Here is a 16,460-nt window from a genome sequence, read left to right on the forward strand (position 1 = left end):
TATTTCAGTATAGTATAGGGCAGTTAAGATATCCAGATCCATAGTGTGAGAGTGTGTGGGGGAGAGAGCGAGAGTGTGTGGGGGAGAGAGAGAGAGAGTGTGTGTGGGGGAGAGAGAGAGTGTGGGAGAGAGTGAGAGTGAGTGAGTGAGAGAGTGGGAGAGAGAGAGAGTGGGAGAGAGAGAGAGTGGGAGAGAGAGAGAGTGGGAGAGAGAGAGAGTGGGAGAGGGAGAGAGAGAGAGTGGGAGAGAGAGAGAGTGGGAGAGAGAGAGAGTGGGAGAGAGAGTGGGAGAGAGAGAGAGTGGGAGAGAGAGAGAGAGTGGGAGAGAGAGAGAGAGAGTGGGAGAGAGAGAGAGAGAGACAGAGAGAGAGACAGAGAGAGAGACAGAGAGAGAGACAGAGAGAGAGACAGAGAGAGAGACAGAGAGAGAGACAGAGAGAGACAGAGAGAGAGAGTGGGAGAGACAGAAAGAGAGTGGGAGAGACAGAAAGAGAGTGGGAGAGACAGAAAGAGAGAGAGAGAGACAGAAAGAGAGAGAGAGAGAGAGACAGAAAGAGAGTGGAGAGACAGAAAGAGAGTGGGAGAGACAGAAAGAGAGTGGGAGAGACAGAAAGAGAGTGGGAGAGACAGAAAGAGAGTGGGAGAGACAGAAAGAGAGTGGGAGAGACAGAAAGAGAGTGGGAGAGACAGAAAGAGAGTGGGAGAGACAGAAAGACAGTGGGAGAGACAGAAAGAGAGTGGGAGAGACAGAAAGAGAGTGGGAGAGACAGAAAGAGAGTGGGAGAGACAGAGAGAGAGACAGAGAGAGAGACAGATAGAGAGACAGAGAGAGAGACAGATAGAGAGACAGAGAGAGAGACAGATAGAGAGACAGAGAGAGAGACAGATAGAGAGAGAGATAGAGACAGATAAAGAGACGTCAAGGCGCCGTGACGTTGACGCTGCTCCGCGCTGATTGGATGTTTTCAGCCGACAGTGCTCTGAAAAACAGCTTGGCTGTCGGCTGAAAACTCCAGCGCCTCAGCACGCCTGCGGACGCTCGCGTGAGCCCCCTCTCAAGGCATCCTCATTGAGTATGCAGGGGCTCAGCGCGGAGCGTCCGCACGGCTCAGCGCGGCCTGTCCTTCTATGGACTCGGCCAGAGAGACAGATAGAGAGAGACAGATAGAGAGAGACAGATAGAGAGAGACAGATAGAGAGAGACAGATAGAGAGAGACAGATAGAGAGAGACAGATAGAGAGAGACAGATAGAGAGAGACAGATAGAGAGAGACAGACAGAGAGAGACACACACAGAAAAAGAGAGACACACAGAAAAAGAGACACACACAGAAAAAGAGAGACACACACAGAAAAAGAGAGACACACACAGAAAAAGAGAGACACACACAGAAAAAGAGAGACACACACAGAAAAAGAGAGACACACACAGAAAAAGAGAGACACACACAGAAAAAGAGAGACACACACAGAAAAAGAGAGACACACAGAAAAAGAGAGACACACACAGAAAAAGAGAGACACACACAGAAAAAGAGAGACACACACAGAAAAAGAGAGACACACACAGAAAAAGAGAGACACACACAGAAAAAGAGAGACACACACAGAAAAAGAGAGACACACACAGAAAAAGAGAGACATACACAGAAAAAGAGAGACACACACAGAAAAAGAGAGACACACACAGAAAAAGAGAGACACACACAGAAAAAGAGAGACACACACAGAAAAAGAGAGACACACACAGAAAAAGAGAGACACACAGAAAAAGAGAGACACACAAAAATGAGAGACACACAAAAATGAGAGACACAAAAATGAGAGACACACAAAAATGAGAGACAAAAAAAGAGAGACACAGAACACACACAGAGAGAATGAGAGACAAAGACAGAGAGAGGGCGAGGGCGACAGGGAGAAGGCGAGGGCGACACAGGGAGAGGGTGACACACAGACACACACTCACTCTCACTCACAGACACGCAGAGACACACTCATGCAGACACTCACGCAGAGACACACTCACACAGAAGACTCACAGACACACACTCAGAGACACTCACTCATACACACACACACACACACACACACACACACACACACACACACACACACACAGACACACACACACACACAGACACACTGACAGACACACAGGCACACTGACAGACACACACACACACAGGCACACTCACAGACACACAGGCACACTGACAGACACACAGGCACACTGACAGACACACAGGCACACAGGCACACTGACACACTGACACACTGACACACTGACACACTGACACACTGACACACTCACAGACACACAGGCACACTCACAGACACACAGGCACACTCACAGACACACAGGCACACTCACAGACACACAGGCACACTCACAGACACACAGGCACACTGACAGGCACACACACAGACAGACACACAGACAGGCACACACACAGACACACAGACAGGCACACACACAGGCACACTGACAGACACACAGACACACAGGCACACTGACAGACACACAGGCACACTGACAGACACACAGGCACACAGGCACACAGGCACACTGACAGACACACAGGCACACTGACAGACACACAGGCACACTGACAGACACAGACACAGACACAGACACACACACACACACACACACACACACACACACACACACACACACACACACACACACGGGGGGGGGGGGGGTGAGGAAGAGAGGAAAGGCCGCGACAAGCAGCACCACAGCCCGCGCGCGCAGCAGGAGCGCCGGAGATGAGCACCCCCGCCTTGCGGGGACGGGCACCGGAACGGGGAGGAGCATCCCCGCACCTACTTCCCGTCCGTCGGGCAGCGGGAGCGCGGGGACGGAATAGTACCTCTATTAGCACCTCCCGCCTCGCGGGGACGAGCGACGGGGAGGAGCATCCCAGCTACCACCTCCCGTCCGGCGGGCAGCGGGAGCGCAGGGGATGGAGAGGAGCGATGGAGACGAGCACCCCCGCCTTGCTGGGACGAGCACCGGAACAGGGAGGGGCATCCCAGCTACCACCTCCCGTCCGGCGGGCAGCGGGAGCGCGTGGACGGAGAGAAGCCCCTCTACTAGCACCTCCCGCCTCGCGGGGACGAGCACCAGGGACGAGCATCCCACCTCCCACCCGGCGGGCAGCGGGAGGGCTGGGACAGAGGATCACCTCTCCTAGCACCTCCCGCCTCGCGGGGACGAGCATCCCCACTCCCACCTCCCACCCGGCGGGCAGCGGGAGCGCGGGGACAGAGGATCACCTCTCCTAGCACCTCCCGTCTCGGTTGCTGGATTTGTAAAAAAAAAGAAATAATAAATAAAAAAATAAAAAAAAATTTTTTATCACAGAACCGCATGCGCTAAGCGGCCATTAGGCGGGGTCGCCACGGGGGCAAATCCGGCCGCCCCTGGCGACCGGGCGACCGGATTTGTCGAGCACTGTATATGTATATGTATATATATGTGTATATATATATATATATATATATATATATATATATATATATATATATATATATATATATATATATATATATATATATATATATATATATATATATATATATATATATATATATATATATATATATATATATATATATATATATATATATATATATATATATATGTATGTATATATATCCCACTGTACAAATGAATGGGGGCAGGGTGGGTAAACCCAGGGTGGGTAAACCCCTTAATGACTATAGCGGTTAACGACCGCTAAGGTGATTAAAGGGTTAGGGGACATTACATTGGCTCTTTTGATTGTTTTGTATGTTTTGCAGCACCGGAGGGATATGGGCAGGATGAAGATGAGGATGAAGACGGCCTTCATCGTGGGTGCCTGGAAAAGGTAAGTGTAATATGTATTTACTGTATTTATTGTAATTTATATGTATTTAAAATGGACAAATGCATTATTATCCATATGTGGATAATAGTTATTTTGCCCATTACCGTATTGTATGTGTTAGGGCGGTGTATTTAGTTATAAATATTGTTTAGTATTTTTGGAGGCACAACATTGGTACCACAGGCCCGCGGGGACCCCGGGACGGCCGCGGGGACCCCCGGACTCCGCGGGGTCAGCTGGGGACCCCCGGCCTCCCTCGGGGACCCCCGCGGGGTCAGCCGGGGATACCCGCCGGCCTGTTGTATGGGTGTTGCGCACGCAAAAATGTAAACAAAGAAATTTTTCAAAGTCCAGCTTTTTCATCACCTGCCTTTAGCTGGCGAGCTTTGTTGAACGCAGCTTTCGCGTTCGATAAGTTTGCGTCGCTTAGTGAATCCCGGAGATGGGCCGAATTGAACGCAAACAGGTTATCGTACGAGCAAAGTTGGACTTTGAAAATTTCCTGAAAAAAGCCACTTTAAGAACGCAAAGTGCCTGTTTGCGCGGCTTAGTGAATCGTGTTCGGCGGAACATCACGTTCTAAGAGCACTTTGCGTTCTTAAAACGACTTATCACTGCTTAGTGCATAGCCCCCATAGAGTGTCTTGGTAAGTGATGTGCAGGATGCTCGATGTCAGAGAGGAGCAGGAGGCTGACACCCAGGCATCCTAACCCGGCTTCCTCGCTGCAGAACCACTTTCACTTTGAATGCGGGGGTTACATTGCCGTCCTGTGCTTGTTAAACATCCACGTCAGGCTCACATTCTGCATCTCAAAGTGAGACGCCGCATTTATAATGGCAAACTGCCTGGAAGGCATCAGCTATGAACTACAAGGTAAGTCGCGTGGTTTTCGCATAAGTTAACCCAGGGGGGCTCAACACCGAACTTCAAGTGCCCCCTCCCTCCCCCCCCCCCCCCCCCCCCCCCCCCCCCCCAAAAGTCAGGTTTTCCGGATATCCCTGCTTCAGCACAGGTGGCTCAATCAGTCCCAGCTTCAGTGCCGGTGGCTCAATCAGTCCCTGCTTCAGCACAGGAGGCTCAATCAGATTGAGCCACCTGTGCCGAAGCTGGGATAGCCTGAAAACCTGACCCGTTGGGGAGGATGGGGGGGGGGGGGGGTCTTGAGAACTCCAGCCTTAACCCAAACCCTCCAACTGCACCTATTTAGTACCTATATTTAATATCCTGAACATAGTAAAACCCGCTGTAACTTTGGTCCTTCTTTCTGCCTGTGTGTGAGAGAGGCCCAGTGTAACTTTCCTGCCCATGTGTGAGAGGCCAGGGTCACTTCCCTGTGTGTGTGAGAGGCCAGGGTCACTTCCCTGTGTGTGTGTGTGAGGCCCAGGGTCACTTCCCTGTGTGTGTGTGAGGCCCAGGGTCACTTCCCTGTGTGTGTGTGAGAGGCCCAGTGTAACTTCCCTGTGTGTGTGTGTGTGTGTGTGTGTGTGTGTGTGTGTGTGTGTGTGTGTGTGTGAGAGAGGCCCAGGGTCACTTCCCTGTGTGTGTGTGTGTGTGTGTGTGTGTGTGTGTGTGTGTGTGTGTGTGTGTGTGAGAGAGGCCCAGGGTCACTTCCCTGTGTGTGTGTGTGTGTGTGTGTGTGTGTGTGTGTGTGTGTGTGTGTGTGTGTGTGAGAGGCCCAGGGTCACTTCCCTGTGTGTGAGAGGCCCAGGGTCACTTCCCTGTGTGTGTGTGAGAGGCCCAGTGTAACTTCCCTGCCTGTGTGTGTGAGAGAGGCCCAGGGTCACTTGTGTGTGTGTGTGTGTGTGTGTGTGTGTGTGTGTGTGTGTGTGTGTGTGTGTGTGTGTGTGAGAGAGAGGCCCAGGGTCACTTCCCTGTGTGTGAGAGAGGCCCAGGGTCACTTCCCTGTGTGTGTGTGTGTGTGTGTGAGAGAGAGGCCCAGGGTCACTTCCCTGTGTGTGTGTGTGTGTGTGTGTGTGTGTGTGTGTGTGTGTGTGTGTGTGTGGCCAGGGTCACTTCCCTGTGTGTGTGTGTGTGTGTGTGTGTGTGTGTGAGGCCAGGGTCACTTCCCTGTGTGTGTGTGTGTGTGTGTGAGAGGCCCAGGGTCACTTCCCTGTGTGTGTGTGTGTGTGTGTGTGTGTGTGTGTGTGTGTGTGTGTGTGTGTGTGTGTGTGTGTGTGTGTGTGTGTGTGGCCAGGGTCACTTCCCTGTGTGTGTGTGTGTGTGTGTGTGTGTGTGTGTGTGAGGCCAGGGTCACTTCCCTGTGTGTGTGTGTGTGTGTGTGTGTGTGTGTGTGTGTGTGTGTGTGTGTGTGTGTGTGTGTGTGTGTGAGAGGCCCAGGGTCACTTCCCTGTGTGTGTGTGTGTGTGTGTGTGTGTGTGTGTGTGTGTGTGTGAGAGAGGCCCAAGGTCACTTCCCTGTGTGTGTGTGTGAGAGAGGCCCAGGGTCACTTCCCTGTGTGTGTGTGAGAGAGAGGCCCAGGGTCACTTCCCTGTGTGTGTGTGTGTGTGTGAGAGGCCAGGGTCACTTCCCTGTGTGTGTGTGAGAGGCCAGGGTCACTTCCCTGTGTGTGAGAGGCCAGGGTCACTTCCCTGCCCGTGTGTGAGAGGCCCAGGGTCACTTCCCTGTGTGTGTGTGTGAGAGAGGCCCAGGGTCACTTCCCTGTGTGTGTGTGTGAGAGAGGCCCAGGGTCACTTCCCTGTGTGTGTGTGTGTGTGTGTGTGTGTGTGTGTGTGTGTGTGTGTGTGTGTGTGTGTGTGTGTGTGTGTGTGTGTGAGAGAGGCCCAGGGTCACTTCCCTGTGTGTGTGAGAGAGGCCCAGGGTCACTTCCCTGTGTGTGTGTGTGTGTGTGTGTGAGAGAGGCCCAGGGTCACTTCCCTGTGTGTGAGGCCCAGGGTCACTTCCGTGTGTGTGTGTGTGTGTGTGTGTGTGTGTGTGTGAGAGGCCCAGGGTCACTTCCCTGTGTGTGTGTGTGTGTGTGTGTGTATGTGTGTGTGTGTGTGTGTGTGTGTGTGTGTGTGTGTGTGTGTGTGTGTGTGTGTGTGTGTGTGTGTGTGTGTGTGGCCAGGGTCACTTCCCTGCCCGTGTGTGTGAGAGAGGCCCAGGGTCACTTCCCTGTGTGTGTGTGTGTGTGAGAGGCCCAGGGTCACTTCCCTGTGTGTGTGTGTGTGTGTGTGTGTGTGTGAGAGGCCCTGGGTCACTTCCCTGTGTGTGTGTGTGTGTGTGTGTGTGAGAGGCCAGGGTCACTTCCCTGTGTGTGTGTGAGAGGCCAGGGTCACTTCCCTGTGTGTGAGAGGCCAGGGTCACTTCCCTGCCCGTGTTTGAGAGGCCCAGGGTCACTTCCCTGTGTGTGTGTGTGTGAGAGAGAGGCCCAGGGTCACTTCCCTGTGTGTGTGTGTGTGTGTGTGAGAGAGGCCCAGGGTCACTTCCCTGTGTGTGTGTGTGTGTGTGTGTGTGTGTGTGTGTGTGTGTGTGTGTGTGTGTGTGTGTGTGTGTGTGTGTGTGTGTGTGTGTGTGAGAGAGGCCCAGGGTCACTTCCCTGTGTGTGTGAGAGAGGCCCAGGGTCACTTCCCTGTGTGTGTGTGTGTGTGTGTGTGTGTGTGTGTGTGTGTGTGTGTGAGAGAGGCCCAGGGTCACTTCCCTGTGTGTGAAGCCCAGGGTCACTTCCGTGTGTGTGTGTGTGTGTGTGTGTGAGAGGCCCAGGGTCACTTCCCTGTGTGTGTGTGTGTGTGTGTGTGTGTGTGTGTGTGTGTGTGTGTGTGTGTGTGTGTGTGTGTGTGTGTGTGGCCAGGGTCACTTCCCTGCCCGTGTGTGTGAGAGAGGCCCAGGGTCACTTCCATGTGTGTGTGTGAGAGGCCCAGGGTCACTTCCCTGTGTGTGTGTGTGAGAGGCCCAGGGTCACTTCCCTGTGTGTGTGTGAGAGAGGCCCAGGGTCACTTCCCTGTGTGTGAGAGAGGCCCAGGGTCACTTCCCTGTGTGTGTGTGAGAGGCCAGGGTCACTTCCCTGTGTGTGTGTGTGAGAGAGGCTAGGGTCACTTCCCTGTGTGTGTGAGAGAGGCCCAGGGTCACTTCCCTGTGTGTGTGAGAGAGGCCCAGGGTCACTTCCCTGTGTGTGTGTGTGTGTGTGTGAGAGGCCCAGAGTCACATCCCTGCCTGTGTGTGAGAGGCCCAGGGTCACTTCCCTGCCTGTGTGTGAGAGGCCCAGGGTTACTTCCCTGCCAGTGTGTGAGAGAGGCCAGGGTCACTTCCCTGCCCATGTGTGAGAGGCCCAGGGTCACTTCCCTGCCCGTGTGTGAGAGAGGCCCAGGGTCACTTCCCTATGTGTGTGAGAGAGAGGCCAGGGTCACTTCCCTGCCCGTGTGTGAGAGGCCCAGGGTCACTTCAATGCCTGTGTGTGAGAGGCCCAAGGTCACTTCGCTGCCCGTGTGTGAGAGGCCCAGGGTCACTTCCCTGCCCGGGTGTGAGAGAGGCCAGGGTCACTTCCCTGTGTGTGTGAGAGGCCAGGGTCACTTCCCTGCCTCTGTGAGAGAGGCCACGGTCACTTCCCTGCCCGTGTGTGAGAGGCCAGGGTCACTTCCCTGCCCGTGTGTGAGAGAGGCCCAGGGTCACTTCCCTGTGTGTGTGTGTGTGTGTGTGTGTGTGAGTGAGAGGCCAGGGTCACTTCCCTGTGTGTGAGAGGCCCAGGGTCACTTCCCTGTGTGTGTGTGAGAGAGGCCAGGGTCACTTCCCTGTGTGTGTGTGAGAGGCCCAGGGTCACTTCCCTGTGTGTGTGTGTGTGTGTGTGTGTGTGTGTGTGTGTGAGAGAGGCCTAGGGTCACTTCCCTGTGTATGTGAGAGGCCCAGGGTCACTTCCCTGTGTGTGTGTGTGTGTGAGAGAGGCCCAGGGTCACTTGCCTGTGTGTGTGTGTGTGTGTGTGAGAGAGAGGCCCAGGGTCACTTCCCTGTGTGTGTGTGTGTGAGAGAGGCTCAGGGTCACTTCCCTCTGTGTGTGTGTGTGTGTGTGTGTGAGAGAGGCCCAGGGTCACTTCCCTGTGTGTGTGAGAGGCCCAGGGTCACTTCCCTGTGTGTGTGTGAGAGGCCCTGGGTCACTTCCCTGTGTGTGAGAGGCCCAGGGTCACTTCCCTGCCCATGTGTGAGAGAGGCCAGGGTCACTTCCTTGCCTGTGTGTGAGGCCCAGGGTCACTTCCCTGCCTGTGTGTGAGAGAGGCCAGGGTCACTTTCCTGTCTGTGTGTGTGAGAGGCCCAGGGTCATTTCCCTGCCCGTGTGAGAGAGGCCCAGGGTCACTTCCCTGCCCATGTGAGAGGCCCAGGGTCACTTCCCTGCCCGTGTGTGAGAGAGGCCCAGGGTCACTTCCCTGCCAGTGTGTGAGAGAGGCCAGTGTCACTTCCCTGCCTGTGTGTGAGAGGCCCAGTGTCACTTCCGTGCCCGTGTGTGAGAGAGAGGCCAGGGTCACTTCCCTGCCTGTGTGTGAGAGGCCCAGTGTCACTTCCCTGCCCGTGTGTGAGAGAGGCCAGGGTCACATCTCATCCAAATGTGTTCCCAAGATTGGATATTTTCTCAAAATGTCCCAGTGCCTATTCATGATCAAACGGACGGACTTGTGTGACCTGCTGAATTTGGTGGAAAATGATAAACATTCCTTAAAGGAAGATTTTGACAGAGTTTTCTTAAAATATTTATCTTTCGTTGCTTGAAGCAGAGTTTTCCGGACAAGATTTGCTGCTCGCACAAAAGATTCCTCTACAAGAGTAGTGTCATATCCTTTTTCAATAAATTTGGCCTTCATAATATTAGACTGAACAATGAAATCCAGATCCGTGGAGCAATTTCGTTTTAGTCTACCAAATTGAGTAAAGGGTATATTCCCTAGCCAACCTTGATGGTGACTGCTCCTGGCATGAAGATAACTGTTAGATGCCACTTCTTTTATATGTACATCTGTCTGGATTTCATTATTCGAGTCTACCTTAAGGCAAAGATCAAGAAAAACAATAGATATAGGATCTATCACTGATGTGAATACCAGACCAAGGGTATTAGAAGAAAAATGAGTGAATAAATCGTGAATATCACTAAAAGTAGTGTCCCAAATAATTATAATATCGTCTATGAAACGGCCATAGCAGACGAGGCCCGCGCTATATGGGTTGTTGGTCCAAACTTGTTTGTCCTCCCAACAACCCATAAATAAGTTGGCATAGCTAGGCGCGAACCTCGTCCCCATGGCCGTTCCACAGACCTGTAAATAATATTGTGTCTGAAATAAAAAATAATTGTGCATTAAAATAAATTCAATAATAGAAAGAATACATTTATTTTGTATTTCAGATAATCCACCATCACCACATAGAAAATATTCTACCGCTGACAGACCTTTAGCATGTTCTATATAAGTATAGAGAGACGAATTGTCACAAGTGGCCCAAATATATGATGATTTCCACTGAATGTCCGAGACAGAATCAATGACATGCAAACTGTCCCTAATATGTGACCTCAAAGTTGATACATGGGTCTGAAGATAATAATCAACATATTGGGACAAGTTCGATGTCATCGAATCTGTCCCGGACACTATAGGTCTGCCAGGGGGAGAAGTGAGGGACTTGTGAACCTTGGACAAATGATAAAAAAATAGGAACCCGGGGTAATGTGATATATAAAAATTTAAATTCAGTGCCTGTAAGAATACCATTGGTCTGGGCTTCTTTAAGTATTGCCATAAGTTCGGCTTGGAAAACAACAGTGGGGTCAGATCGTATTTTAATATAAGAAGTCTCATCTGAAAGGAATCGGTGTGCTTCACCAATATAGGCTAACCTATCTTGAAGCACTAACCGCCTCCTTTTTCTGCCTGGCGAATAACCAATTCAGAATTATTTTGTAGTTGTTCAATAGCTATTATTTCACCGCAAGAGAGATTTTTCTTTAAAGGTTTAGAACGTTGATCCTTGCATAATTCTGGAAGTTCACTATGAACCATAGAGTAAAAAGTCTCTATATAACTTCCCTTCGATTGATAGGGGAAAAAATGAGATTGTGGCCTAAATCGGTTGTAGCAGAGGACATTAGATCCACATTTGATGATGTACAATTGTCATCAAACTGATCTAACCATAAGCCAGTCGTAGTGTCCGTCAGACCTTGATTGTTAATATCAAATAATTGTGTGGGACCTACTGTACATTGTTTTTCAAAAGAAAATGTCTTTTGAGAGTTAATTTGCGTATAAAACGGTTAAGGTCAACAAACAAATCAACGGGAACCGAATAGGCACTGGGACAAAAGGACACACCTTTATTGAGAATACGGATCTGATCAGGAGTGAGCATATGTGAAGAAAGATTATAAATACCTTTAGGTTCAGGAAGTATTGAATTAATAATTTTTATTGCCTTCTTCTCTTGGAGCCTTCTTCCTGCTCTAACTCCTCTTCCCTTGAACTTCCTCTTTTGAGTGAGGTGTTCATGGGATTCAGATCCTGTTCTGGTGTGTGATGCAATTGATCATCTTTGGAACACATCGCATTTGGCCCCCTCTCTAAAAAAGTATGGGAGTTTTTAACATCAGGCGAGTTTTTGGGTCTAGCTCCCAACTGAATATCAGCTTTATTTTTGTTAAATAAATCATGACACGGTGTAATATGACATGTGTTCTTGTTCATCTGAGGTTGTATTTACCTCATTTTAAGTCCTGCTAAGGAACAGATGATTGTTATTATGTCCTGATATGTAAAACCATAGAATTCAAAGACGGTGTACTTTCTTTTTCACACCACTGTATATATATATTTCTCTTGAATAGCGCTGACAGTGTATGCAGTGTTGTACAAAGAATTTTTGCAGGCACAAGTCCCTGCCCCGTGCAGCTTACAATCTATGTTTTTGGTGCCTGAGGCACAGGAAGATAAAGTGACTTGCCCAAGGTCACAAGGAGTGGCAGCGGGAATTGAACCAGGCTCCCCTGCTTCACATTCAGTGTCGCTAAGTGAGTTTTAGGGAGGCTTCTTGCCATACCGAGGTAGTAGACCTTCTTGCTCCTGCCAAGCATTCAGTTATATACACTTATATACATTCAATGTAGGTTCTGATATATTTTGGTGGACCACCATGTTGGTACACTAAAAAGCATCACTACCTACATCGAATCTACTTTTCCCCAGGACAACAACTAGAACAGGACAACAACGCTCGAAACGCGTTGGTGGGGGGGGGGCCTGTACCCCATAATGTTGTTGTAACCCTTGCTGCAATCCTTTAAATCATTTTTTTAATGGGCACACGCTCTTTGGATGTTTTTTTTTCTCCTGCTTTGCTGGTGCCTGCTTTTTCCTATCTGTTTCCTTTGCTAGAACATTGATATACACTTATACCCACGCACTGAATAGTTTGAATCCCTTAAATTCAATTATTATTACTATTTTACTAGCAAAGATTATATCATTAGTTGTTAGGGAATCTAATTAGATACAAATCCAAAGATTCCACACTGGTAAAAAGAAATATAATAGTTGCAGCTGGTATTGATTGATTGATGCTCATATGAGAAGTCCATGAGAGGTCCATGTGGAGAACCATGTGTGGTCCATGTGAAGGACCATGTGTGGTCCATTTGGAGGATCATGTGTGGTCCATGTGAGGTCCGAAATGTTGATCCTTCAATAAATCACTGATCTTGGAAGAAGACTTGAGAGAGCACAGATTCACTTTATTACTTCTACAATGAATTAATGCTATGAGCACCCAGGCACTATATCAATGGATCCGTGAGTTGCCCTTTTCATTTGTTGGTTGTACTGGGTTTGCATACACATTATTTAAGTTATGGTGGGTGAAAAAGGCGACAAAAAATCTCCACTGTTAGCATATAGCCAATAAAGAATATCACTTGTAACAGTGTTTCCCCCCCTCTCTGGGAGATTTCGCCATTACACAATGTGATGTGGTGCATACCTGCTGGCTTACAGTAGATCTGAGTCTCCTGCGGTGATGTGGAGGAAAACAGGACAGGCTTCTGGGGTAGAAACTGATTCTTTCTCACAGTGTCAGCGCCTCCATCTCTTGCAGGCCCCAGGGATATGGGGACAATCCCTGCAGGATAACTTACTTCCCCTCCCCCTGATAGATTGTAGTCTCAGGCAGGAAGATATCTTTGAACAGGATCACTTTATTTAGTACACTGCAGATGATCAGCATACACAGCATACTTCACTTCGTGGGGCTTCACCGTCAGGATGTACCCTGGACCTCCACTCAAGGCCAAGGGAACCTGAAGCAGACCTTGCTCATCCCTTACTCCCTGGTGGAGTATGGGGTATTGTCTCCCTTCCACTCCCCTAGGGGAGGAAATACAGATTGGCAGAGCCCTGCACAATTGTTAAAGGTAGACCAGCCTCTCTCAAGGAGGTAGAGGCACTGACTAAATTTAGCAGTGCACTCCTTAAGTACAAGGGAAGTAGGTACCAGGTCTGAATCCAGTGATTGGACACACACAGGCTTAGTCCCACCACCTCCCCTGTCACTCAAATAAGCTACTATGAGTGGGGAAAACCCATGATAACTCCTGGCAGGCCTGTTCTTACCAGGACTTACTGCCAGGGAGGGCAGACTTAGTAGCCAAGAAAACCAGCCTGGCTTGGCCACACAAACACCTACACACACACCTACACACACACCTACACACCTATCTGTTGCAAGTATATGGAGCTATTGTTTTCCTGTTCTAGGGTTCTTTGGGTTTGGGTGTTGTGCTTGCGGGCATGTAATCTAGTGCAGGATCTCGCATGTTGTGTGGTTTCCTGACACATTTTACAGAGCAGGTGCTCATAGGGATGCAATGTAACCAGAACTGCCTCCACAATGCAAAATGAGACAATATTAAAGGGTTTATGCACAAACAGTTCTGTCCTTAAATTGTTGCTTAAGAAACGTTCTCCGTTTTTCTTCTCTTGGCACTAATATACGGTTAATTAGTTCAGCTTGGTTATGTTTTTCATTCCATCATCAATTTGTCTCTTTACACACTATTTTCTGTCATTCTTTATTACTATTTGATACTTAAAATATCACAGATTATTGGGTGTTTGATTTGAATGCAATCCAGTTATTCTCTATGAATTTATATGCATCTGTATATTATTGTCTATATACTACTAATGACGGACACTTATTACTATTATATAAGTGTGTTGACTGTTTTTCCTTATAAGCAGTCACTGGCCTTTGCTTAAGATATTCGCTTTCATTATCAGCCATCCCTTTAGCTTACCATATTCCTCAATTACTATGGGGTCTATGACTCTTATAGATCGTTTGGTTATTGGGAATGTTATTATAGTACTGCAGAATACTTTGTGGCTCTTTATATTATCATTCATGTCAATGTTCCAGGCTAGGGATATTGGCTTAATCACCTTGGTATCAGAATTCATTATCTATATCTTATTACTGTTGAAACATCAATTGTAAGCATTTATATAGTGATAAGTCTTATTGATCTAATCCCGAGCAATATGGTTCTGCATAATCATTAGCTCTATCTTGATATGTTTCTTGCATCATGTGTTATTATGGTTATTTTACTATAATCAGTACTTATTGTATTGTTTGATTGTACAATCAATTTCCCCTGATTGTGTCTATTTTAATTGTTCAGCACCTATGTAGAGTGCTTGCTGACCACATTTTGTTACGCCTTGAGAAAAGTCAGTGGTTGAAACGCGTGGGAGGTTTTATACGGTCACTTTTGTATGCTGCAATAAAGATTTTTCACTTTTTTCTACATTGGGACCACGATTTGTTATTTTTATTTGATCAAGCAAGCGATCAGGATCAGTTTGTGTGTGCCCTGGAGCCTGTCTCTTTCTGAATATACGGTTAATACCTGGTATTGTAATTTTTATCTTCCCGGAACCAGTGGGCGACCCAGTCATCCATGGCTCCCCAGACTCTGGGGTTCATCGGGGAAACTGTGGACGCTATATCGCCGTCTGCATCAGGGTTTGCTCCGGCGGCCAATAGAAGAGCCAATAACGTAGCGGCTTTGTATTGTGACCACAGAGGCCACGTTTATAGTTAAAAGAAAGGAAAGGGTCGCTCACAATTGTCTACTTGATCCTGTCACGGGCGCATCTGTCCAGACGTAGATTTGGTGAAGTAAGGAGACGCAATCCGAGAAAGACGGAGCTCAAGTGGTCTTGTGAAGAAATAATACTACATTAAGGAATTATTGCACAAAAATCAACGTTTCAGTCTCTATATAGACCTTATTCAATCACAATTTGTTTCATAGGTTTCAATGGCAGGGGTGGTGCAGAATATCACAATATATAATACACGAGAGGGAATAAAGGAGACAGATGTATGTATCTAAATTTATACACACACTTAGTTAAGTTATGGTGGGTAAAAAAAGGGACAAAAACCCTCCACAGTAAAGCATATAGCAAATGGAAAGTATAACCAACCCCACACTGAGGAAACCCATTAAGGTCAAAATGGCTGTCTGTGGGTGGGTTTACTGGCACGGCATCTTAACCCTGGCTGTGCTCAAAGCTGTGACCATGCAGCAAGCTTAAGCTTATAGGGGACCATGTTAAATGGTTTTGAAGCAAAAGGTGGCACTGTGTGCTCATTTGCATGTCATTTCCCAGAATCCCTTGCTGCAGTGGAAGCCCTGTGTGCTGGGTGATAATGGTGTAAGGCGGGGTTGCAGACCTGTCTAAGACATGCAAATGAGCATACAGTAATATGAGAGAGGGGGAGAGAACACCCCTAGTGCATTATCCTAAACAATAGGATTTCTTTAATAAAAGATTGAGTGGTAGACAATTCACACTTGCAAGATGATTAAAATATGGGTTCACATAAAGGTATCTTTAACTGTGTAACGGTGCAGCTGTAAAGACCACCGCCAGCCGAGAGAACCTCCGGATCGCAATCCAAGACACCACCTGCCTGTATGTATGCTGCTGCAGGACGCAAGCGTAATCCAATACCGACACCAGCACCGCCCGATGGAAGACCGCAAGCGCGGTGTAGTGGTGCAGATCTGACCCTCCTCTCTAGCTGATACACAACGTGTTGCAAAGAGAACACAAGCTACGCTTCAAAGTAGCATGATGACGTCAGTCCCAACGCGTTTCGTCAGCATCAGCTGACTTCGTCAAGACTATACATAGACAGTGCTGTTGAAATTGCATTGGTCAGCAGTATATTGCCACAGATGAATCAAATAGAATCACTGACAATGTGACTAATAGATATAAAAAGGTATAAAAATACATAAATAAATGCATGCGTTTTGGACAACAATAACAAAATAAACACTTAGAAATTTATCAAAGAATGATTATATATATATATATATATATATATATATATATATATATTTATATACTGTGTATATATATATACATACACATTTATATATATAAATGAAAATGAAGACACAGTATATATATATATTGTGTCTTCATTTTCATTTATATATATAAATGTGTATGTATATATATATATACACAGTATATAAATATATATATATATATATATATATATAATCATTCTTTGATAAATTTCTAAGTGTT

General features: G+C 47.9%; 1 protein-coding gene across 1 annotated transcript in view; it reads left to right on the forward strand.

The window, feature by feature from the left end:
- The first annotated feature begins 4,571 nt into the window (after positions 1-4,571).
- Positions 4,572-16,460, forward strand: part of LOC142470254 (capping protein, Arp2/3 and myosin-I linker protein 3-like) — a 135,613-nt gene continuing 123,724 nt past the window's right edge. The window contains exon 1 of the mRNA XM_075577200.1: positions 4,572-4,752. Coding sequence (XP_075433315.1) covers positions 4,713-4,752 — 40 coding nt within the window. The 5' untranslated portion in view covers positions 4,572-4,712. The remainder of the gene's footprint in view (positions 4,753-16,460) is intronic.

Source organism: Ascaphus truei, chromosome 19 (assembly GCF_040206685.1).
Source record: "Ascaphus truei isolate aAscTru1 chromosome 19, aAscTru1.hap1, whole genome shotgun sequence".
Taxonomy (NCBI): Eukaryota; Metazoa; Chordata; class Amphibia; order Anura; family Ascaphidae; genus Ascaphus; species Ascaphus truei.